General features: G+C 44.2%; 2 protein-coding genes across 2 annotated transcripts in view; one reads left to right on the plus strand and one right to left on the minus strand.

Moving 5' to 3' along the window:
* RP9 (RP9 pre-mRNA splicing factor) overlaps nucleotides 1-24,580 on the minus strand; it is a 196,191-nt gene that overhangs the window by 27,055 nt on the left and 144,556 nt on the right. The window lies entirely within an intron of this gene.
* The window catches only part of FKBP9 (FKBP prolyl isomerase 9), a 42,247-nt gene continuing 25,585 nt past the window's right edge, over nucleotides 7,919-24,580 (plus strand). Inside the window, exons 1-4 of the mRNA XM_042921655.1 lie at nucleotides 7,919-8,293; nucleotides 21,649-21,794; nucleotides 22,181-22,370; nucleotides 23,022-23,167. Of these exons, the coding sequence (XP_042777589.1) occupies nucleotides 8,067-8,293; nucleotides 21,649-21,794; nucleotides 22,181-22,370; nucleotides 23,022-23,167 (709 nt within the window). The 5' untranslated portion in view covers nucleotides 7,919-8,066. The remainder of the gene's footprint in view (nucleotides 8,294-21,648; nucleotides 21,795-22,180; nucleotides 22,371-23,021; nucleotides 23,168-24,580) is intronic.

Here is a 24,580-nt window from a genome sequence, read left to right on the forward strand (position 1 = left end):
ACATATTGACTCAACGTTTATGTACATTAAGAAATGTTTAGGGGCACCTGGGTGGCTCAGTCTGTTGAGCGTCTGACCTTGGCTCAGGTCATGATCTTGCAGTCGGTGAGTTCAAGCCCCTTGTTGGGCTCTGGGCTGACAGCTGGGAGCCTGGAGCCTGCTTCAGATTCTGTGTGTGTCTCTCTCTCCCTCCCCCGCTCATGCTCTGTCTCTCTCTCTCTGTCAAAAATAAATAAACACTAAAATTTTTTTTAAAAATGTGTATCTTGATACTCGTTACCATCTGTCACCATGCAAAGTTATGGCAATATTATTGACAATATTCCGTGTGCTGCACTTTTCATCCCTGTGACTTATAGCTGGAAGTTTGTGCCTTTTAATCCCCTACACCTATCTCACCCATCCCCCGATCACTCCCCTCGAGCAACTGCCAATCTGTTCCCTATTACACTGTTTCTGTTTGTTAGGTTTTTGTGTTCTAGATTCCACATGTTCGAGAAATCATGGTATTGTCTTTTTCTCTCTCACTTATTTCACTTAGCATAATACCTCTAAGTCCATCCATGTTGTCGAAAATGGCAAGATTTCCTTCCTTTTTATGGCTGAGTGATTTCACTGTATGTATGTGACACATCTTCTTTATCCATTCATCTATGGATAGAGACAGGTTGTTTCCATATCTTGGTTGTCGTAAATAATGCTGCAAAAGTTGGCCCTATCTTAGGGAAATACCTTTCAAGACTAGCTAAGCTCCTCTGCTCTGATTCCATTCCCACCCAACAACATCCTGACAGTGTATTATACCAGATCCTAATATGAGGAGAAAGGTGTTTTTGTCAGATTTGAGTACTGGGGTGAGTAGAAAGGTAGTTCTTCTACTGTAGATCAATAACTTGACATTGCAATTTGTAATTTAATATCTTATGACTATAGTTATTGTGGCAAATGGTATTATTCAAGTCACCTACAATAATCTCTCCCATGTCACTTGTTTTCTACAAATGACCTTGATACTCTTCCCATGGAGAGGTGGGGTCTATGCCCCTTCTCTTGAATCTAGACCAACCTTAGTGATTTGATTGTAACCAGTAGAAAGTAGTGGAAGTGATGCCTCATCATTGTAAAGATTAGGTCAGAAAAGATCCGATTGTTTCCACTTGGTTCTCGTTGAATATGTGCCCCTAAAGCCTTAAGAAACGTAAGCTGTTCAACTGCCCTGAAGCCACCATACTGTGCTGAAGCCCAAGTTAACTCATGAGGAGAGATCACATGAAGCGATCTTGAGACTCAATAAACAGAGGAATGCTAGGCCACACCCCAGTGGCCTAACCACCCCGAAACACTAGTCAGATGAGTCCATGGTACATAGCAGAGTAAATCCAACAAACAAACAAAGCTGAAGCAGAATTGTTCCTCCCCTCCTCAAGAAGCCTTGTTGATGGCCAAGCTACGCTCCTAAATTAAAAAAAAAAAAAAAAAAAAAAGGAAGAAGAAGGAAGAAGGAAAAGATAAAAATAAAAGACATCAAATGTTCTCCGACCATAACCGGTGATCTTATAGCAATCCAGCAAATAATCTGAATACCTTGGGATATACTTCTATGCAGAAACCAATTGGGTTGGGTTTCTGTCACTTGCAATCGAAGGAATCACGACCGATTCGAATATTTGCTTAACACAATGATTTGATCTCTCCCTGTAAGGTGGTGCTAGGGGAGATGGATACAAGAAGATCCAGGGATTGATAGTGCCACTTTAGCAAGTATCAATCAAGACTCTTTGGAAAATACCAACAGATCAAAATCCAAATCAAACTGTTTTAGGGGGAAAAAAAAATGAAGGAATTTATTGAATCATATATGTCAAATGTCATGGGGTTGAACTTCAGGAATGGCTGCATGTAAGGGCTGAAATACTATCATTAACAGCTTCTCTCTCTTCACGTTTCTTTTGTATTGCTTCAATTTCGTGTTGTTTCTCTCACTGTGGGGGCAAAGATGGCCACTAACTTAGCAGCCCCAGATGAAAGAAACTTTCTCAGTTCCAATAAGACGTCCGTGTATTATACTCATCGGCTTGGTAAGGATTATGTGGCTCTTATGGAAACGGTCACTGTGATCAAGGAGATGTAGTACTCTGGCCAAACCAGTATCATCCACCTTAATTCACAGGGGCAGGATTAACAGACTGGGAAGGAGAGTTCCTCAAAGTGAAATCAAGGTTCTGTTAACAAGGGAGAGAGAGACAGAGAGAGAGAGAGAGACGGAGTGGAAAGGGATTCTGGACAGGGAAAAATAGCAGATGTACAGTTCGGTAGTCTGACAGCCTCTCCCAATACCACCTCCTAGTCTGCATTCTGGGCATCTCTGTTTGATGATTAACATGTTAGAACTTATAAAGCAGTGAAAATCTTTTGATCCTTCCCTCTATGCGCGTCTGGGTTCTTTGTGTATTTTGACACCAGACAGAATTTTCCTGGTCATTAACCCAGTGTGATATGCAGGGTGTTGCAGTCACTTCACAAAGGCCTGATGGACCCTCATCCACCCAAAACTGGTTCACTGTCAAGACTGATGATGCCACAAATGCATCAAGAAAGTAGGAAGAAATTTGTTATTCACATATTGATACTTTCTGGAAGAGCAGTTCAGACACCTAAGCTAGTCCAAAAATGACTTCAGCAAAAGTAAGGTGACTGGCCCTGGGTTTTATTGTGTTTAGGGGGTGAAACTGGGTGAGTGTTGAACCCCACACACAGCCCAAGACTTTGTGTAATTTGAACTCCCCACCCCCACCCCGGTGCCACTTGGACTTTCCTATCAGCTCACCCACATGTGGGCCAGAAGCAGAAAGTGGAGATGAGGCTTGAAAATTGTCAGTGGTCAGCATCAAAACTGGAGTCAGATGCTTTATTACACAGCACCACCTCTCAGACCCGTTTCCTCGTTGTGATGATAGACTCAATGTAGTAGCATCTCATTCATTAACCAGGGAAACAAACAGGAATTCTTTCCCTATTGCTTATAATGCTAAAACATTATTCTTACCTTTCCCCCATTATTTGTGCCTGTAGAATCTGGAGGGGTGTGCAGGTACAGTTTCTTTCCAGAAAGAGAGTAAAGTGATTATTGCCCAACCATGAATATGTAGGGAATCAGCCTTCACTTTGTACTAAAGCACTTAACCCAGGTGAGAGATGCTTTATTTGTATTCCCTCCCTGCTGTACCCCCTGCCTCAGTTTTTTTGTAACCACTACTCCATCCTAAGATACCATATTCATTCTCAAGGCCAGCCAAAGGCCCTCAGTGTGGGCCCAATTGTGGAGGGGTGGCTGCTGACTGTGTTTTACTGGTTATGTGTTAAGCTTTCCAGACTAGAACGATGTTAAAAAGACTGGACTTTCTCCTGCTTATATCGATCACCTTTCGCAGCATAACTTTGATACCATTATTTTGCTCACAAGGTGTATTATTTTACCTACCTATTTTTTGCCAGAAGAATCTAGATGAGTGTATTGTCATTCAAATAATTCATAGAAAAAGGAATGTAGCGACAGGTTCAGGGTAGTATGAAAAGAACCTGCAGGTTTGGAGATGTTGCTCTATTTACATCAGAGAGGAGGCTCTCCCTGACGTTAGGCACAGCTGCTGCCTTGTCGGATGCCCCTTTGCAGATGCAGCCCTGGGCACACTTGGCACAGCCCGTGGGGCAGCAGGAGCAGGAGCTCTTCCTACAGGATGTGCATTTGCAGGAGCTGGTGCAGGTGTGTGAGCCCCCGGTGGGGCAGGAGGAGTTTGGGTCTATTTTGGGGTCCAATGCAAAGTGGTGAAGGGAGGCACTTGGGCTGGCTGGAGGTGTGGTGGTCCACAAGGTGTATTTCTCTAGTTTTTATCTTACTAGTGACCTTTCTCCACTGGGAAGATGGAGGAAGGTAAAAGGTGAGTAAAAGAGAAAGACCACATTCTGTTATATATTAAAGAAACACTGCTAGCTTAGAGGGTAGGATGCAAATCTGTCTTTTTAAAAATTAAAAACACCAGATTTCAAAGAATTCTCTTGGTGAAGTAGGCAGTAAGCTCCCAGGAATACATGTTCACAGTTCTCTGCGGCACAGTGGAAACATGTGAGAGACCCTGCATTATTTCTAACAATTTTAACTGGTATTCCAGTAACAGTTTAGTAACTAGTCGGATTGCAGGAAGAATGTCAGACAATATGCTTTATTTGAGGCTTGCAAGTAGAGAAGACTGAGGGAAGAAGGGGAGACACCAAATGTAATTGGTAATCTGTGCCAAACCTTGTTCGTTGCCAACCCAATTGTCATTTCCCCTTTTCTTCCTTGCTGGAAGCACTGAACAAGCACTTGTTCAGGAGTCTAAGGTAGCTGTCTACTTCAGGGGAGGCTGGTTAGAGAGTAGAGACCCCTTCCATCCTTTTTGGAGGTGAATCTTGATAAGTCTTAAAGCAAACGTAGTAACCCTATTCCTCTTCCATTGATTGGTTTAGCAATGGACACAAGATTCAATTTTAGCCAATGAGACGTGAGGCGCGGTCTTGTCCGAGGAAAGCTTTATAGAAAGTTCCTTGATCTTAATAAATGATACTTGGAATGATACTAAATGATCCTTCCTCCCTCAGGATGGTTCTCCTTGCAAGTGGTAGCTGGATCTGGGGCAGCCATGAGGGGACAGCAGTGAAACCCCAGGCTGACTGAGGAGAGGAGACCATTCAGCTCTTGAGGATGTTTTAGAGACATTTGATAACCAGTCCTGGAGCTGCTTTCCTATTCTGAGAGACAGTATATTTCTTTTTGGGTTAAGTGATTTTGTGTTGGGTCTTCTATTACTCATAGATAAATATGATTCCTCACATTTACATCGTATTTTGCAGACTTCTGACCCTCATAAACTGCTTCAGTTGATCTTTACAGAAACTCTGTGGAAGTAGGCAAGACATTTTACAGATAAGAAAATTGATTGCTCAGAGAGTAGGGGAATGGGTGGCCCTACAACCAAGGGCATCTGATTTCTAGTCTAGGGCTTTTCATCAGAGCATATGGTAATTCCAGGAGTGTTGTCATTACAACGGGTGGGATAATTTGCTGTAAGCTCTTGGGGAGGGAAGAGAGAGGGCGCTGCCGCAAGCGAGTTTCTCCTGCTTCACATTTGCCTCAGGCCAGCTCAGATGGACTTTCCAGTGATGTTTTTCTTAATGCTGGCCTTTTCTTTATCCCTGCTTAGTGTGTGCCAAGCTAAAGTTAACAGCTTACTTAGCTTAGCCTCCAGGGTTTACTACTCTTGGAAGATCTGATTCATGAGACTTCTTTATTTCGGGCTCAATGAAAAGTGGAATTCTCTCTTTATTGCCTAGCTTGATTTTCCCGATCAACTTCCTGTATAGAGGAGATAGAACAGAACCTAGTTTTCTGACTTTCATCCAGACCAACCCTTTGCCAGATGTCCCTTTTCTTCCTTCTCTTTGCTGTTCCATGCCTCCATTGACCTCAGACTTTTTGGATGTTTCTCTTATTCTGTCCTTTTCTTTATTTAAATATTTATTTATTTATTTATTTATTTATTTATTTATTTAGAGAGCAGGGGAGGGGCAGAGAGAGAAGGAGAGAGAGAATTCCAAATAGGCTCCACACTGTCAGCACGGAACCCAGAACAGGGCTCGAACCCACCAACCGTGAGACCATGACCTGAACTGAAACCAAGAGCCTGATGCTTAACTAAGCCACAACAGGCACCCCATTGTTGACTCTTCTTGAGTATATATTCAGTTTTGAGACATGGGAAGTCCTCACAAAGTCACCCTCAGAAACTCAATGGAAATATATATTTTTTAAGTTTCAGCTTGGGGGCACCTGGCTGGCTCAGTCAGGTAAGCGTGCAACTCTTGATCTTGGGGTTGTGATTTCAAGCCCCAAGTTGGTGGTAGAGATTACTTAAATAAACAGTTTAAAACAAAGTTTCGGCTTGATTTTAATTAGTTCTTAGGATAATGCTATCACTAAAGCCAAGAGGTAAATTTTCTCTTTGGTAGATTGCTATAGAAATCCAATGCAAAGAATATATGTTGGGATTTAGCAATGTTAAAAAGCGCACATACTGTTTGATTAGATAATTAACTTTTTATAAAGTTTTTTTCTTAAATTTTATTTATTTTGAGACAGTCAGAGACAGCATTAGCAAGTAAGGGACAGAGAGGAGAGACAGAGAATCCCAAGCAGGCCTGGCACTGTTAGTGCAGACAGAACCCGATGTGGGGCTCAAACTCATTACTGGTGAGATTACCACCTGAGCCGAAACCGAGAGTTGGAAGCTCAACCAAGCCACCCAGGCACCCCTAGATAATTAACAATTTTAAAGGAATGACAAGAAATCAAACCGCCAGGAAGCCCTAAAAGGCATAATGGAAGGGGCAGTCACCACTTAGCCTACCTCTTCCTACATCTGTCTTCTATTCTGTCCTGGAGTGTTTGCTCTCTCACACTATCGTAGGATTTTAGAATTGGTGGAAGTCTTAGAAATCAACCACTTCATTTTACAGAAGAAGAAACTGAGGCCCAGACAGGTGACATGTGTCACCCACAGTCACAGGAAGGGGGTGGAAGATTCCTGTTTGTTTCTGTGTAAACTGGGTTATTTTGATAAACGTGTAATGCAGTCATTAAAAACCAACAAGGAACATTGAAAAGTACAAAGAAGAAAGCAAATCATCACCCCAAATTCAACCACTTACAGATAACCAGTGTTAATAGGATGAATTATATTCATAGGTTTTCTATTTCCATAGCGTTAGCTCTGTTGGGAACAATGAACTACATGTAGTTTCTTATTAGATTCTGGGATCTAATGAAATCCATCATTATCTTCTAATTACCATGTTTTATCTTCATCTTACAGAGCACACAGAGACCGTTTATTAATTTGCAGAAGGTCACCTAGGTAGTGCATATAACGGTGTATTATTCCCTTAATAAACTGATGAATTCAATTTGCTCACATTTTATTATTTTGTACTTGTATTTATAAATTAGACTGGTGCCCAGTTTCTCTCTCTGTCTCCCCCTGTGTTGGCCAGATCTTGGTATCAGGATTGTTTACTTCCAAAAGAAGCTGAGAACCCCTTGGTGATTTGCTCTCATTAGTCCAAAATTTTAATAAATAAGAACAACCGATCCTAAGAATTCATTTAAGTACTCTAATGAATTTCTTGGGGCTTCTCGGTCTCTATTGTGAAGGCCAATCTAACTTAGTCACGTGTGTGGGGCCACGTGAGATGTTTGCTACTGAGTACCAGCTCACAGTGCATCCACTAATGGCTTGCGGGAACACTCACAGTAACTTGAAACTTTCTCGTGACAGCTGTCAGGGGAGTATCACAATACATGCCTCTCCCTTTCTCTTTAAGTATAAAAGACAATCCTGAAAAAAAATCCTGAAGAATGGTTTCAGTCTTTTTCATGTAGAATCCATTCTTTTAACTAAGTAAAAAACAAAACATAATCATCTAAGATTCCCTCCCTTCTCAAAGCAGCCAGAAGTAATTGGATCCGCGGCCACGTAGGAGCTTCTGGTGGCGCTAAATCTGGGGAGTCTCCAGGGACAGGCGGAGACGGGCCAGTCTGCCGGGGCAGTAAATGCTTTTCTCTTCCAACTTTGGGCCAGAGCCCCGTCCCGAGGAGTTCACGGTTTCTCCCTCGGGGACAGGTTCCCTCTGAAGTTGCCAGGCTCTTCCCAGGGCGGGCCAGTTCGCAGGACAGGGCAAGGTGGGGCGGGGCAGGGCAGGGCAGGGCCAGACCAGACCCGGGCAGCGCGGGGCGCAGCACACCAGCTAAGGCGCGCGGCTGCGGCTCCTCCCCTCGCTCGGATGTGGCCGGGGGGCGGGGGGTGGGAGAGGGGGGTGGCGGCTGCCGCCCGGGGAGGGCCGGGAGTCTTTTCCACGTTTGCAAACGCCGCGGCGCGCCCAGCCCGGACCCGCGCTGCCGGAGCTCCGCACTCCCTCGCCGGCTCCACGCTGCGCCCCGCGCCCGCCCCTCGCCGCTGTCCTCGCCACCCCTGATGGCATTCAGAGCCCGGGGCTGGAGGCCTCCGCCGCCGCCGCTCCTGCTGCTCCTGCTCTGGGTGACCGGGCAGGCGGCGCCCGTGGCGGGCCTGGGCCTCGACACGGAGCTGCAGATCGAGCGGCGCTTCGTGCCGGACGAGTGCCCGCGCACCGTGCGCAGTGGCGACTTCGTGCGCTACCACTACGTGGGGACATTCCCCGACGGCCAGAAGTTCGACTCCAGGTACCGCGCCCTGGACGCCCGGCCGGGCCTCCGAGGCTGCAGCGCCCACTCTCCCGTTTCCTTCTCTCCGGACAGGCCTTTCCCTCCCGACGGACCTCCCCCAGCTCCGCCCGGCGATCCCCGCGCTCCTCCCTCTCCCTCCTCCTACCCAAATGCTCCGCGACCCTAAATCTGTCCTCCGCGGGGTAAGTCCACCCGCCCTAAAGCTCGCTTCGCCCGCCCGCCCGGGACCGGAGCCTTGGATAGGTCCTGGCACAGAGGGGTTGGAACAGTTCCCATCCTCCCAGCACATTCACACAACGCGAAATCTATGTTAAATGGCCACCCTGCAAGTAGACCCCCCCTCCCGCCAGGAGTAAATGTTGATGTCTGCTTGCCACCTCCCTTTACTGGCCTTTCCGCAGGCCCCTTGAGTCAGACGACGTCTCTCGCAGTTGATGATGATGATGATGATGATGATAATGAGCTGACGATAGCAGTCGTTACATATATGGAGCTATTACACTGTGTGCCAGGGTAGTTCTAAGTGCTTTGCCTATCATGAACCCATTTAATTCTTAACAACAGTTCTCTTAGGTAGCTACCACTATTTTGCCAGTGAGGTTACTTGAGGCCACTGAGGCTAAGAAACTTAAGTGGAGTCCAACTGAAAACCAAGTGACGGTCCAAGGCCAGGGTCTGTGCATAAAGCTACCACTGTCCTTCCTTCTCCGCTACTGGGCGTGGGGTAGTCCAGAGCAGGTCGCTCAGCTTTGCGCTGGGGCCCTGGACCATGCCCACGATTCCTTCCCTCTAACTCTGCCCCGGGATCACAATACCTGCCCCCAGCTTCTCTCCAGTTGAGCTTTAGGGTTAAGAGGTCTCTTCCTCCAGCTACAGTCAGCTCTCCTCCCCAAGACATTGTTCCAAACCCAGGTCTGTGCCTGCACTTCTCTCAGTGAATCACCAGACGAGACAAAGAGAACTGTTTGTTGAGCATTTGCTGTGTGCCCTTGGCTGTGCTAGGCTCATTCCAGAAGTCATCTTAAAAAAATACTCTTACCTTTCTTGACTTTGAGTCAAGACAATGAGTCCAGACAATGAGTGCGTTTACAAAAGCTGTTTAGTATGCAAGTGGCACATACCAAATGCTTAGAAATAGTCATGTTTACTATTGTTTCAGTTGCTTCTTTTTATTTTTAACAGCTTTACTGAGCTATAATTCACATACCATACAATCCACCCATTTAAAGCATACAATTTGGTGGTTTTTAGTGTATTCACAGGGTTGTGCAACCATCACAGCTATCATTAGATAGCTAGAACGTTTTCATCACTCTAGAAAAGAAATACTGGACTCATTAGCAGTCACTCCCCTCCCCTCCAGCCCTAGGTAACCACTAATGTACTTTCTGTATCTATGTGGAATCATATAATTTGTGGTGATTTATATCTGGCTTTTTCACTTAGTGTAATATCTTCAGGGTTCATCCATGTTGTGGCATGTACCAGTGCTCCATTTCTTTTTTATGGTTGTATAATATTCCACTCTACGGAGGTTCCACGTTTTGTTTATCCATCCACTGGGTTTTTTTTTTAAGTTTATTTATTTATTTCGAGAGAGAGTGGGAGAGGTAGAATTAGCAGGGGAAGTGCAGAGACAGAGGGAGACAGAGGATCCAAAGCAGGCTCTGTGCTGATAGCAGACAGCCCGATGCGGGGCTGAAACTCACCAACCACGAGATCATGACCTGAGCTGAAGTCGGACAGTTAACGGACTGAGCCATCTAGGCACCCCTATCCATTCATTAGTTAAGGGTCATTTGTATTGCTTACACTTTTTGGCTAATGAGCATTTGTGAACAGGGTTTGGTGTGCAAATATGGTTTTCTTTCTTTTGGATATATACCTAGGAGTGGAATTGCTGGGTACTGTAGTAACTGTCTTTAACTTTTTGATGAACTGCCATACTGTTTTCCAATGTGGTTTCACTATTTTACACTCCTGGCAATGGATGAGTGGTCCTAGTTGTCCACATTCTCCTCAACAACTGTAATTGTCTATCTTTTTTATTCTAGCTCTCCTAGGGGGTGTGAAGTGGTATCTCATCGTGGTTTTGGTTCACATTTCCCTAGTGGCTAATGATGCTGAGCATCTTTTCATGTGTTTATTGGTCATTTGTATATCTTCTTTCATTTGCGTTTTTAGTTAGAAAATAAAGAAGGGGTGCCTGGGTGGCTTAGTCAGTTAAGCGTCCGACTCTTGATTTCAGCTCAGGTCATGAGCTCATGGTTCCTGAGATTGAGCCCTGCATTGGGCTCTGCGCTGACAGTGCAGAGCCTGCTTGGGATCCTCTCTCTCTCCTTCTCTCTGCTCCTCCTCTGCTCTCTCTCACTCTCTCTCAAAATAAATAAATAAAACTTAAAAAAAGAAAAGAAGGAAGAATTTCCTGCTTGTGCTGATGATAATTAATAATTCCTACTATAACAAGCTGATACTTTCTACCCTCTAGCTTGGCAGCCACTGTGAGGCAGTGTGGGACAATGGAAGACATTGGAAAGAGGCACTACCATCCCTCCAGCCAATATGCAGTGTCTGCCCCTGAAGAAGGTGTCCTTCCCTGTCCCTACAGCTTATGGTCCAGGCCATTACACAGTGTGATATGTACAGAAGGGATAATAGCATACGCTTTTGTTTCTCGTGTAGAGTCCACACAGTTCTTACCACATACCTTTTGATATATGAATTCATTTAATGTCAAATGAATTCATTTAACCTCACAAACAGTGAAGTAGGTAACTCAACAACAAACGAAGAAACTGAGGCTCAGAAAGTTCAAGTAATTTGCTCAAGGGATCTGGCTACTAAGTGGTAGAGTGAGGTTTTGAACCTAGGCAGTGTAATGTCTATGGCAGTATATATAGTCTATGGCCCGTAGTCTATGCATATATATAATGAAAAGAAGGCAAGGAGCTGTGGAAAACACACAGAAAGCTTAACTGTATGTTATGTGGGGATGGAAAGAGAGAGAGTGGTTGGGATGGAGTTCCAGGATTGCAAAGATAAGACCTGAGGATGATTAAAATTGACCGGGGGGGTGAGCTGAGGGGTGAGGGCTGTGGAGAGAAGAGAGGGTGTGGCTGATGGAGGGAAGAGCCTATGCAGAGGTTTGGTGGTGGGAGTGTTGTATAGGGGAATGTGAAAGCTGTTCACAGTGGCCTCAGCTTGGAGTGGCAGTGGGGGAATGACTGAGAGGGAAAAGAAAAGGCCAGAGGAGTCTGGGGAGGAAGGCTGGGCCCAGCTTTGGGAGATCTTTTTTGCTTGGCTATTGAATTTGGACTTGTCTAGGACAATGGAAAGCCACTTAAGAATTTTAGTCATGGGGGTGAGGGGTCAGACTTTTCTGTGGTTGCTGTGCGGACAGTGGAGTGGAAAGGGCAGGATGCATAGTAGGTTGTTTCATTAGTGTGAGTTTTTCTCCAGGGCGTCCATTCCTTTGGGAATTTATGAAGTATTAAGGCACAACTTTGCTATTCCTGCCCAACGAGCTTAGGGAAGGAGAAATCAAAGGTGTTTTGGGTTCTGGCTACTGATTTGGAGGTTTTGCTCAGAAGAAAATGGCTGTCACCCTGACCAGAGTCGTAAGTCACAAAGGGCCTCTGTTTCCACAGAGCTTTCTTCCTCTGGGCCACTGGCTCGGGCATGGTTTCATTTTATTTTGGAGCCTCCGTGGGCCTGTTAATATGTCCCTGTGGCTGCAGCTCCAGATCGAAGTCGACAGCGGCTTCCCAGCTACACTTTTTAGGGGGCTCCTGCTCTCACTTTCCAGCTCTTGGGAGCTCCTTGTTAGCCACTCCTGATTCAGCATTTTTAGAAGTTCTATAGCATTCCTAGCAATAAAGGTGAGGGGGATGGTCTCTTTGCTCTGATTTCCTTCTGGAGACTGAAATTTACCATGTTGCTGTTATCGTTAGCAGGCAAAGCTAGCCTCTCGTCAGTTCATTCACAGCCTCCAGGCTTGTCTGCAGACACTCAAGGTCCCGATATTCAGTAAATATTATCGTGTGTCTACCACATGTCCTGTCGGGTGGGCTGCTCTAACGCAGTGGTGTTCAAACTGTACCTGCATCGCAATCATCTGAAGAGATTATTGTACACAGTTCCTGAATCACTAGGTCTGGGCGGGGCCTGAGAATGTATTTGCCTTTCTAAGTGCACAGGTGATGCTTTTGCTGCTGGTCTGAGGACCACACTTTGAGAACTATTGCTCTAGGGGACCCTGGGTGGCTGAGTTGGTTAAGTGCCGACTTCGGCTCAGGTCACAATCTCGCAGTTCGTGAGTTCAAGCCCCGCATTGGGCTCTGTGCTGACAGCTAGGAGCCTGGAGCCTGCTTCAGATTCTGTCTCTCTCTCTCTCTCTTTCTGCCCCTCCCCACTCATGCTCCATCTCTCAAAAATAAATAAACATTAAAAAAAAATAAAAGAGAACTATTGCTCTAAAAAAATCAAAGACTTATTAACAGACATCAGATTAATTTTATATATTCATTCATTCATTTATTCATTCCATTCACTCAACAAATATTTATTGAGTACCTGCTGTTAACACCTGGTGGGTATTGAGTGAAGGGATGTTAAGGCTCACCTTCTCTGCAGGATTGGTTCTGAGAAGAGCCAGGGAGCTGGGCAGCACGCCAGATGGTGTCAAGGTGCACTGGAGGAGTTAAGTAGTGACAGGGAGACTAGTCAGGTCATGACAAGGCTCACTTAGGCAGGGAGCTTTTTATTTTCCCAGAGAGAGAGAGACAGAGAGAGAGAGGAACTGCGCTCTCCTGCCTGAGTTGGGGAGAAGGGTAGAGGGAGGGGGGAGGGGAGAGAGAGAGAATCCCAAGCAGGCTCCACTCTCAGCGTGGAGCCCGATATGGGGCTGGATCCCATGACCCTGGGGTGGTGATCTGAGCCAAAATCAAGAGTCGGTCGCTCAGGGGACCTAGGTGGCTCAGTCAGCTGAGCATCCAACTCTCGATTTAGGCTCAGGTTGTGATCCCAGGGTCGTGGGATCGAGCCCTACATCAGGCTCTGTACTGAGCATGGATCCTGCTTGCAATTCTCTCTTTCCCTCTGCCCCTTGCCCCCACTCCACTCCGGGCACTTTCTCTCTCTCTAAAATAAATAAATAAACAAATTTTTAAAAAGAGCCATATGCTTAACTGACTGAGTCACCCAGGTGCCCCAAGCAGGGAAATTTTAAAAGTTTGAATTAAAAAAAAAAAAAAAGTTTATTTATTTATTTTGAGAGAGAGAGAGAGAGAGAGAAGGAGAGAGAATCCTAAGAAGACTCCCTGCTGTTAGCATGAGATCATGACCTGAGCCAAAACCAAGAGTGGGAAGCTTAACAGATAGAGCCATCCGGGTGCCCCTAAAGTGTGAATTTGTATGGCAGCTCTTCCTCTGGAAAAGCCACGTGATGAAAGGGAAGCTGCTGCTGGAGTCTTAGCCCAGTGTGGCTCTCCTGACTTTAGGAAAAGAGCCTACCCTCCAGGCAATTCTTCTTAGGATATCCTGAGGTCATTGGCAGGCTTACTTAGCTGCAAAGACTTGATACATTGCTTTTAACTTTCATTTGTGAGTCATTGTGAGGGACTGTGCATGCATATTGATCATTTAATTTGGCTATATTTTACTCACTAAGAATAAGATTTATAGAGATCTAATATTTTAACTTCAGCAGTTGCTGAAAGACAAAACTCCGCAAGAGCAGTGCAATGATTTCACTTTGCAGAGGTTTTCTCTTAATCATATTTTAGTGTGCCAAAAATCATCCAGGCCAACGGCTCACATTTCAGGGTCTGATCCTCTGTGAAGGTAAGAATGAATGTGTTCTTTCTCATTTCCCTCTTCTCCACTCTTACTCCTTCCTCTCTTGTCCCTCACCATCTCTCTCTTCCTCCATTGCAGTGTTCTTCATTTTTCCATCTGGTAGTGGAACTGGTTTGCCAGTTCATTAAGGGCTTGCCTTTTCCCACTGCCACGGCTCATTAGCAGCTGGTAGAGGTAGTTGTTTGGGGGAAATAATCTTGGACAAAGAGTCTGGGAAGCACATGGTGTGCGGAGAGAGACGGGAGACAGAAAAGTCAGACTTGGCTTCCCCCACTTTTTTTTTTTTTAATTTTTTTTTTAATGTTTATTATTGAGATTCAGAGAGAGACAGCATGAGCATGGGAGGGACAGAGAGAGGGAGAGACACAGAATCTGAATCAGGCTCTAGGCTCTGAGCTGTCAGCACCGAGCCCTATGTGGGCTCAGACTCACAAACTGCAAGATCATGACCTGAGCTGAAGTCGAACGCTTAACTGACTGAGCCACCGAGGTGCCCCATGGCTTCCTGCATTTTCAAGTCTACACTGGGGCCCAGGCTCCTTGGTGGAACTCAGCCAGGGAAAGGTCTTACCTGGCTCATCCCAGAGCTAGGCTAACAGCTGGGAGGTGTCTGCTTTTGTGCATTTCATGCATTTTTCAATCCTATTCACATATGGCTCTGGCAGGACCACAGCCCTTCTTTAGGCAGGTCCTGTATGAGCCAGTCGTCTGGAGTTGGCCTGAGAGTGGACCAACTTTGAGGCACCCAAAACATGGTTCCCATGCCCCATGGGCTGGCTCTTTATTATCTTGCTTCCCTCCAGTTACAAGTTCTTAAAATATGGTAGTGTCTTTAATGTTCAAAGAAATGAATTCAGTCTAATATATAGTATTGTGAATATAGTTAAGAATACTGTATTGTATACTAAAATTTAAAAGTATACTTTATTTACACTTGAAATTTACCGACAGGGTAAACCTTAAGTGTTCTCACCACAAAAAAGAAAGAAAGAAAATGTTAACTGTGTGAGGTGATGGATATATCAATTAGCTTGATTGTGGCGATTATTTCACATTGTATACGTACATCAAAACATCCGATCATACATTTTAAATGTATGCAATTTTTATTTGGCAATTGTACATCAGTGAAGATGGGAGGGGAAGTAACGTATTCAGCTTTTATTTGTCTACGCTGAATCTAAAATTGGCATACAGAGCCAGCTGACTGGTCCTGTCATAGCTGATCAGGACCTCAGTTCTAACCGGAGGGCGGTTTTCTCTCCCTTTTGTAATGGCCATTTTTCCTTTTTTTCTGCATCTGAGATAAAAAATAATCTCAGCAACAAGTAGTGTAAGTGTATATAAATTTTTGTCAATAGTTTTAAAATTAATTTAATTTGTATTTTATTTAGTAAAAAAATTTTTTTATTGTTTATTTTTGAGAGAGAGACAGCGTGTAAGCAGGGGAGGGGCAGAGAGAGAGGAAGACACAGAATCTGAAGCAGGCTCCAGGCCCCGAGCTGTCAACACAGAGCCTGATGTGGGGCTCGAACCCACAAACCATGAGATCATCACCTGAGCCGAAGTCGGACATTCAACCGACCGAGCCACCCAGGTGCCCCTAATTTGTATTTATTTATTTAAAAGTTTATTTATTTTGAAAGAGACAGCGTGCCAGCGGGTGAGGGTGGGGTAGGGGTAGGGGCAGAGAGAGAGGGAGAGAATCCCAAGCAGGCTCAATATTGTCAGTGTAGAGCCCAATATGGGGCTTGAACCACGAACTGTGACATCATGAGCTGAGCCGAAGTGGATGCTTAACCAACTGAGGCGCCCAGACACCCCCAGGCTCCCCAAATTTTTTTTTAAAATTAATCTTTATTTATTTTTGAGAGAGAGAGTGCGAGCAGGGGAGGAGCAGAGAGAGAGGGAGGCACAGAATCAGAAGCAGGCTCCAGGCTCCGAGCTGTCAGCACAGAGCCCGACGTGGGGCTCGAACCCACAGACCTCGAGATCATGACCCGAGCCGAAGTCGGACGCTCAACTGACTGAGCCACCCAGGCGCCCCCCAAATTTTTAAAAGTAGTATCATATAGGGGCGCCTGGGTGGCTCAGTTGGTTAAGCGTCCGACTCTTGGTTTCGGCTCAGGTCGTGATCTCATGGTTTCGTGAGTTCGAGCCCCACATCAGGCTCCAAGCTGACAGTGTAGAGCCTGCTTGGGATTCTCTGTCTCCCTGTCTCTCTGCCCCTCCCCAACTTGTGCTGTCTCTGTCTCTCTCAAAATAAATAAACTTAAAAAAAAGTAGTATCATATATTATTTTTGCATATGCACAGAGTCTTTAAAACCAGTTAAATAATTCCATAAAGCTTAAAATTGTAGTTGCAAAGCTGCTAGGAGTGGGGAAGGGGCTCAGGGTGGGGTGTAGCAGTTTTGGATGCAGACTTAACTCTAGGCTTCCTTCTGCCCTGCCACCTGCCACTCTTCACCTCTGCAGACTCTGGGATGCACAGGGCTTGGCCAGATCCCCCTTTGTTTCACCTAGATTCTGTTTCTTCCCTACTAGGTCAGATCCTACACCTGTTCCCTTTCTGTCTTCCAAAATTTTGTTGCCAGCTCTTGACAGCAATGGTCTCCTCTCCTTTTCCTAAGTTGTTGTTTGTTTGTTTGTTTTTTCACAAAGAAGAATGTAGGAACTTGGGGAGGGAATGGGCTTTGGGGACTCTAGGGAGGGAGTGCATTCAGTTTGATATATGTTCTTTTATTTATTTATTTTTAATACTTATTTATTTAAAAAAATATTTATTTAAGTAATTTCTACACCCAACATAGGGCTCAAACTCACAACCATAAGATCAAGAGTCAAATGCTCTTCTGACTGAACCAGCCAGGCATTCCATAACATATGTTCTTTTAACAGTTCATCCTCGGGGCGCATGGGTGGCTCAGTCGATGAAGCATCCAAGTCTTGATTTCGGCTCAGGTCATAATCTCACAGTTCATGAGATCAAGCCCCGACTCGGGCTCTGTGCTGACAGCATGGCCTGCTTGGGATTCTCTCTCCCTCTCTTTCTGCCCCTGCCTTGTTTGCACTTTCTCTTTCTCTCAAAATAAATAAATAAACATTAAAAAGAAAGTCCATCCTCATTGAAGATTGAAACCTACATTTAGAAATAGAGCCACAGTGGGGCGCCTGGATGGCTCAGTTGGTTAAGCGTCCAACTTCGGCTCAGGTCATGATCTTGCGGTTTGTGGGTTCGAGCCCCATGTCGGGCTCTGTGCTGACAGCTCAAAGCCTGGAGCCTGCTTCGGATTCTGTGTCTCCCTCTCTCTCTGCCCCTTCCCTGCTCATGCTCTGTCTATCTCTCAAAAATAAATAAACATCAAAAAAAAAAAAAAAAAAAAAGAAATAGAGCCACAGTATTTATGCTTTAGGAATGCAGCCACAGAGTTAGTTACTTATCCTGAGGAATATCCTGCAAGTCATGTGTGTGCATGTGTAGACAGTTTCATGAATTGGTTATGATGGGTTTTATGTGATGTCTCCTGTTTTAGTGATCCTTGGGCTGGTAAACTTGAAGACCATCACTGGAGGATGCTGTAGCCCCCCCCCCCCCCCCCCCCGCCCTTCAGGGCGGGGAAAGTAGAAAGAAGTGTCAGGGATAGCAATCAAAGGGTCTATAGCAGCGAATGAGCAGAGGAGAAAAATAAGCTGATGGAGAGGAAAGGGGGATTTTGGACGTGCTAGATGATTTCCATTTGCCTTTCTAGGTCCTTCTGTTCCACTTGGCTTTTTGCTGTGTGCATACTATGGGTTATATAAATGACTCCCTCGTCACCTGGCTTCTGGTTGGGTTCAGTCGGTGGGGCATCAGCAGGAGATCAGAGGGAGGAGAGTGAGGTGGAGATATTTATTCCCTGGGCTCCCTGCCTGTAGGTCTCCACCATTTGTGTCCCTGGACCAGAGGTCTTAGCTAAGCTTCTGTCATGTGGCCCTGAACCATCACCTTCTCTGTACCTGGATCCTTCAAGCCCAGGTCTGACAACAGCACCCCCATACTTGTCCCCGAGGTACTACATTGTCCCTTGGGTTGTCTGCACTCTGCACACTCCTTTGCACACAGTCCCTTTATTAAACTTTCCTGGAACTGCCTAGTTTGGGTGTATCATTTGTTTCCCGCAGGACCTCAACTGGGACTTCTGCAAAAGGTGTAAATCAGTCAGATACTGGGACAGGCCATATAAGTGCTTATTCCAGAGCTTGCAGAAGTAATTTTCATAACCACTTCTGGGCTTGACTCTGCAAGTGAATTTGTGCCAGTTGTGCTGATCAGCACAGATTTACTCAGAAAGACTTTATTTTTCCAGATGGTCAGAGTTTTAAGCAGGAGATAATTCTAGTCTTGCATTGTTAATTTCTCACATATGTAAATTAAAACTTTTCTTCAGAAAGTTTTTTTGTTTTTTGTTTTTAGCACTTTGCTTAGGTAGTCATCAAGTGAAGAAATTAATACTGCAAGGCAACAACAGTTAAAAAAAATTTTTTTTTTAATTTGAGAGAGAGAGAGAGACAGAGAGAGCACAAGTGAAGAAGAGAGGCAGAGGGAGAGAGAGACAGAGACAGAGAATCTTAAGCAGACTCCATGCTCAGTGTGGAGTCCGACATGGGGCTCAATCTCATGACCCTGGGATCATGACCTGAGCTGAAGCCAAAAGTCAGATGCTCAACCGACTGAGCCACCCAGGCACCGAAACAACTGTTTTTATATATCATCTAGGGCCTGGCCCCATGCTAGGAGGTTAAGGGTCGGATAGACCTGTGTTCTCGCTTTTTTTCCCCAGTTGGCTAACTGTGAGCTTGGAAGATTCTTTCCCCTCCAGAGAGCCAGAGTATCAGCACCCACCTTGAAGTGTTGTCTGATGATTACATGGGGTAGTATGTGGAAAAGCTTAGTTTGCCACTGTACCTGACACATAATAAACACTCTAAATAGTAATTATTATTAAAAACTCTTATTAAATTTGGGAACCATATTCAGGTTCTATGGATGAAAAACTTGTTTCTAAGGTAGTTTCCAGCCTGTGCATTGTAGCTGTTTGCACATGTTCTGTACCTGGGATGTCTTTGAAGCTTTGAGTTTTGGTCCATTATTGATATAAACCCGCCAGTTGGATGATGGTTCAGGGCATGGCAAGGCCCCAGCCAAGTGAAATTAAAGAGCTGGCATTCCAGGGGGCGGGTGTTGGTCCCTGGAGGTAGAGGGTGGAGGTGTAAAGCTGTCTTGGGCACACAGTTGACCATGTGTGTTTGTCCTTTGGCTTGCTGACCTGAACTTGGAATTTTGCTTTCTGTTCACCGACCTTGCAAAAGGAAAGTTATTAAAATGGGTTGTAAAACCAGGAGGAGGAAGCATAAGAAGGGCGGGTCTGAGGAAGCTGCCCTGATGGGTGGGGAAGTGGACTGTGCTGCTCCTCCAGATTGTTCATTAAGGAAAATGAGGAAAAGGTGGCAGTAATTTACCGAATGAAGAGAGCACATCCCAATGAGGTAAATTCTAACAGCTCTTAATATTTTATTACATGTGTCTTTCATCATCATTTTGAAAATTAAGAGAGAATTAAAGAGAAAACAAGTTAAGCCACCTGAAATGGTACTCATAGAGTACCATTGGTAATGTTTTTATGTGTCACCCTGTGGATTTCGAATGTATCTATGTCAGTTCAAAATGGAATCCTTTTACGCTGTGACTCTATAGCCTGTACTTTTCTGTTACTGTATATGTCCTCCTGTGCCAATGGACATAAATCTGATATTTTTAAATGACTACACAGCGTTTTATTGCACGACCTTGCCTTAAATGCAATCAGTGCCATACCCTTGAAACTTCTTATTTCCAGTGTTTCATTGTTATAAACCAAGCCCTGTAGTTGTTTTCTTCAACATAGTATTTGAAACTCTCTGGGTATCTCTGCTGGTTTTTTTGCAATAGGCAAAATCCATGCCTTGGATGTTTTTATATCTCCCAAAGCACCTAGCACAGTCTCCTAATAGGCAAACCCTTGATGGTTGTAGAATTTGACATAAAGAGGATGAGATCATAGATGTTGGTCACGGTTCCATTATTTATCTTCCAACCTAAGGCCGTCACCAATCAGCCTTTAAAACACATGTATTAGTGATTCCTAGACTGTATCAGACTTTCTATGACCTGTAACAATTATAGTAATATTGGCATAACTCTTAGGTTTTCAGAGCACGTTACCGATTGTAATATCATATATATCTTGGGATGACTATTATTGTTACTCCCATTTTTGTGGTGGAGGAAATCGGTTAAGAGAGTTTAAGTATCCTTTATGCTATCATGCTACTTCTCCAACTTACAGACCTAAAGATAAAAAGAAAAATCAGGGGTGCCTGGGTGGCTCAGTCGGTTAAGCGTCTGACTTCAGCTCAGGTCACGATCTTGCGGTCCGTGAGTTCGAGCCCCGCGTCGGGCTCTGGGCTGATGGCTCAGAGCCTGGAGCCTGCTTCCGATTCTGTGTCTCCCTCTCTCTCTTCCCCTCCCCCGTTCATGCTCTGTCTCTCTCTCTGTCTCAAAAATAAATAAACGTTAAAAAAAATTAAAAAAAGAAAAATCAGATAAATATGGTAATGGAGCATTAGTATCTTACGTTGTTGCTTTTATTGTTTTTTTTTTTAATTTTTTTTTTAATGTTTATTTATTTTTGAGACAGAGAGAGACAGAGCATGAAAGGGGGAGGGGCAGAGAGAGAGGGAGGCACAGAATCATAAGCAGGCTCCAGGCTCTGAGCCATCAGGCCAGAGCCCAACGCGGGGCTCGAACTCACGGACCGCGAGATCGTGACCTGAGCTGAAGTCAGACGCTTAACCGACTGAGCCACCCAGGTGCCCCTACGTTGTTGCTTTTAAACAATCACACAGGGGCGACTGGGTGGCTCAGTCGGTTAAGCGTCTGACTTCGGGTCAGGTCATGATCTCATGGTTTGTGGGTTTGAGCCCCTCATCGGACTCTGTGCTGACAGCTCAGAGCCTGGAACCTGCTTCGGATTCTGTGTGTCTCTCTCTCTCTGTCCCTCCTCCACTTATGCTCTCTCTCTGTCTCTGTCTCTCTCAAAATAAATAAACATTAAAAAAAGATTTAAACAATCGCATAGAAATTGAATAAACTGTTTTTAGTGAAAGACTTGATAGCTCTTTTGCAAAATAGACTTAATAATATAATATATTAAAAATAATATATGTTTTTTCTAGGGAGAGTTATGTCACTGCTTATCTAACTGGATTTACTGGCAGTATTCACAATAATTAAAAAACTCCAACCCTGAAAGTACTATTGGTGAAGACGTTTCCTGTATCAGTAACTCCTCTACAGGCTGATTTTGGGTTGCATTGGCCTCACTCTATCCAGGGGTACATTTTCACTGGATGACTTCACTAAGGGAAGGATTAATTTGTACTTTTCTTATTCTTGTTCTACCTCTTGGGTCTTCAGCTATGACAGAGACTCTACTTTCAACGTGTTTGTGGGAAAAGGACAACTGATTGCAGGGATGGACCAAGCTCTGGTTGGGATGTGTGTAAATGAGAGGCGCTTTGTGAAGATCCCCCCAAAGCTTGCCTATGGAAGTGAAGGAGTTTGTAAGTTTTGTTCCATATTTGTAAACGTATCTGCAGATACAACCAGAACATTTGAAGGGCTTTCAGTCAAGCAGACCAGAGGATCTGCAGAGACTTTAAATTGGGGGGAAATGAGAAGCAATGAACACATACACACACAGCACTAAAATTTCATCTTCAGTGAATTTTTTCTAAATATAAAAGAAGTTGTTATTAACACTGGTATATTGAATGTCACCCTTGTTGAGAGGAAAACATTTTTTTCTCTTTTCTATTTCATTTGGAGGAAAGAGGGAGGGAGCATGGCCCATTTTAGAATTGTTCAGCGACCCCCTTGAATCCTAGGTGTTTATTCATCTGGCCCGAAAGGCAGCAACTTCTCAGTGTGAATTCTCTTTAATTTTTAGCTGGTGTGATCCCCCCAGATTCAGTTCTTCATTTTGATGTACTTCTAATGGATATTTGGAATTCTGAAGATCAAGTTCAGATTCACACTTACTTCACACCCCCCAGTTGCCCTCGGACCATCCAGGTGTCTGATTTTGTAAGGTACCACTACAATGGAACGTTCTTGGATGGGACACTGTTTGATTCAAGGTAAGTCCTGCCATTCAAGGTAACATTGGTGAAATGCCCCTTACTTCCTTCTGTCTCACCTGCTTTTTATGCCCATCAAGAAACCAGAAGACAGACTCTTCCCAACTTCCATCAGCACCAACCCCTTTCCTTAATGCTTTTGGTACATGTTTCATGCTCCATAAAGCCAGATCAAAACTTTAATATATTTTACAGAAATGTGAGAACAGTGTTTCTCTAAATTAACAGTATCTTGAGAGCTCATCAATAAGTGAAGAGCCCTATTTCCAAATAGGTTGATGCATTTTTTGGTCCATTTTAATAGTTTTCCCGTGGAAGGAAGAGGGGAAGGCTGAATGTATGTGATGCTATGGAGAACTGCCAAGAGTAGGGTGCTAAGCCAGAAACAGTGAACCTTTTGGGCTTTCCTGTCATTACAGTGTATTTGGTTAGATAGAATAGCAGGCCAATTAGACCACTGTGGTTTAATTACATGATTTCTCAATTTGAAGACTGCTGCTGTCTTTGGGAGTGAAGATCCAAAAATGCCTCTTCAGAGATGGGTATAGGTTCACTATTTAGCTGATAATTGGGTATCTAAAACATTATTGAGGGATGAGTTGGAAACACCCTCATAGCATGGAACTTTTCCCCTTTCTCATTGGTTTTCAGTCATAATCGCATGAAAACATATGACACATATGTGGGCATTGGCTGGTTGATTCCTGGAATGGATAAAGGGCTGTTGGGGATGTGTGTGGGGGAAAAGCGCATCATCACCATACCTCCTTTCCTGGCCTATGGAGAAGATGGAGATGGTAAGTCTTTCTCATTCTTTAAGCTACTCTCATCTCTCCTTATTTTTATTGCAGTGATTAATTCAATTTACCACATGAAACCCGCCAGACCTTTTGGTCTAGACTTGCACTGTCCAATATAGTAGCCACTAGCTCCATATGGCTATTTATATTTACATTTAAAATAAATTAAAACTAAATAAAATCTAAGATTCTGCTCTTTAGCTACACTGCCACATTTCACGTACTTAAGAGCTGCATGTTGCTGCATGTACTTAAGAGCTGCATGTACCTAGACAGTGCAGGTACAGAGCATTTCCATTACTGTAGAATGTTCTGTTGGGCAGTGCTAGTCTAAATCATCTAGTGTCTCATCACTGAATTGTAGAATCTTCCACTTATTCATGGTCATTGGCTTTTCATAAGTAAGCATCTGCCACTGCCCCATAAACTGTAACCTTGGGCACCAACCTCTCCAGCCTACATTTTCCCATCTGTGAAATGACAAATGAACTGGAAAGTCTAAAGACTGTAGATATCAAGGTATAAATTTAGTATATGATGCCAGAATTGCCATTTTTTCCCCTGATTTGTTCCTTCACAGTGGGCTTTACCTGTGACATTAGTTCCAGGTGGACAGATGCAAAGCATGTTAGAAAAAAAACATTAATTTGAATTAGTGTCCTTTTTGTAGAGAGAAAACAGACTATTGTTTGGCAAATGGAATTTCACAGTTACTCATATTTTAATTTCAGACATATTTAATCACCCTGGCAGGCTAACACAACAAAGACAACCTCCTGGCATTTAAACAAGTAGATATAGGGTCACCTGGGTGGCTCAGTCCATTAAGTGTCCAACTCCTGATATTGGCTCAGGTCATGATCTCACAGTTTGTGAGATTGGGCCCTGCATCAGGCTCTGTGCTGACAGCACGGAGCCTACTTCTCCGTTTCCCTCTCTCTCTGCCTATTCTTCTACTTGTGTACTCTCTCTCTCTCTCTCTCTCTCTCTCAAAAAAATAATGAACATTAAAACTTCTCTTTAATCAAGTAGATATACGTAGCGAAGAATTGAAATGATAAAATGATACATCTAAGAGTTTACTGACTGTGGTACCTGACTTATAATGACCCTAAAATAATGTTTTCTAAGCTGTGTTTCCTGGCTCTGTATATCTACAGAGCAGGAGGAGAGAGAAGGAAATGGGGCTCAGCCTTCTCTCCTGTCCACTTCTACTTGTATTGCTGGAGATCTGCAGACAGACAGTCTCTTCAAAAAGCAGGGGTAGGGATTCCATGCTAAAAGAAAAATAAAATTTGAAAACAACTATAATTGTAATCTGTAAATACAAATTCTCCAGTCTCCAAGACATGTTGTTATTCTTATTACTCAAATGGTCTCCTCCTTAGCCAGGGGGAGTTTATTTCCCAG

This window comes from Panthera leo, chromosome A2, assembly GCF_018350215.1.
Source record: "Panthera leo isolate Ple1 chromosome A2, P.leo_Ple1_pat1.1, whole genome shotgun sequence".
Taxonomy (NCBI): domain Eukaryota; kingdom Metazoa; phylum Chordata; class Mammalia; order Carnivora; family Felidae; genus Panthera; species Panthera leo.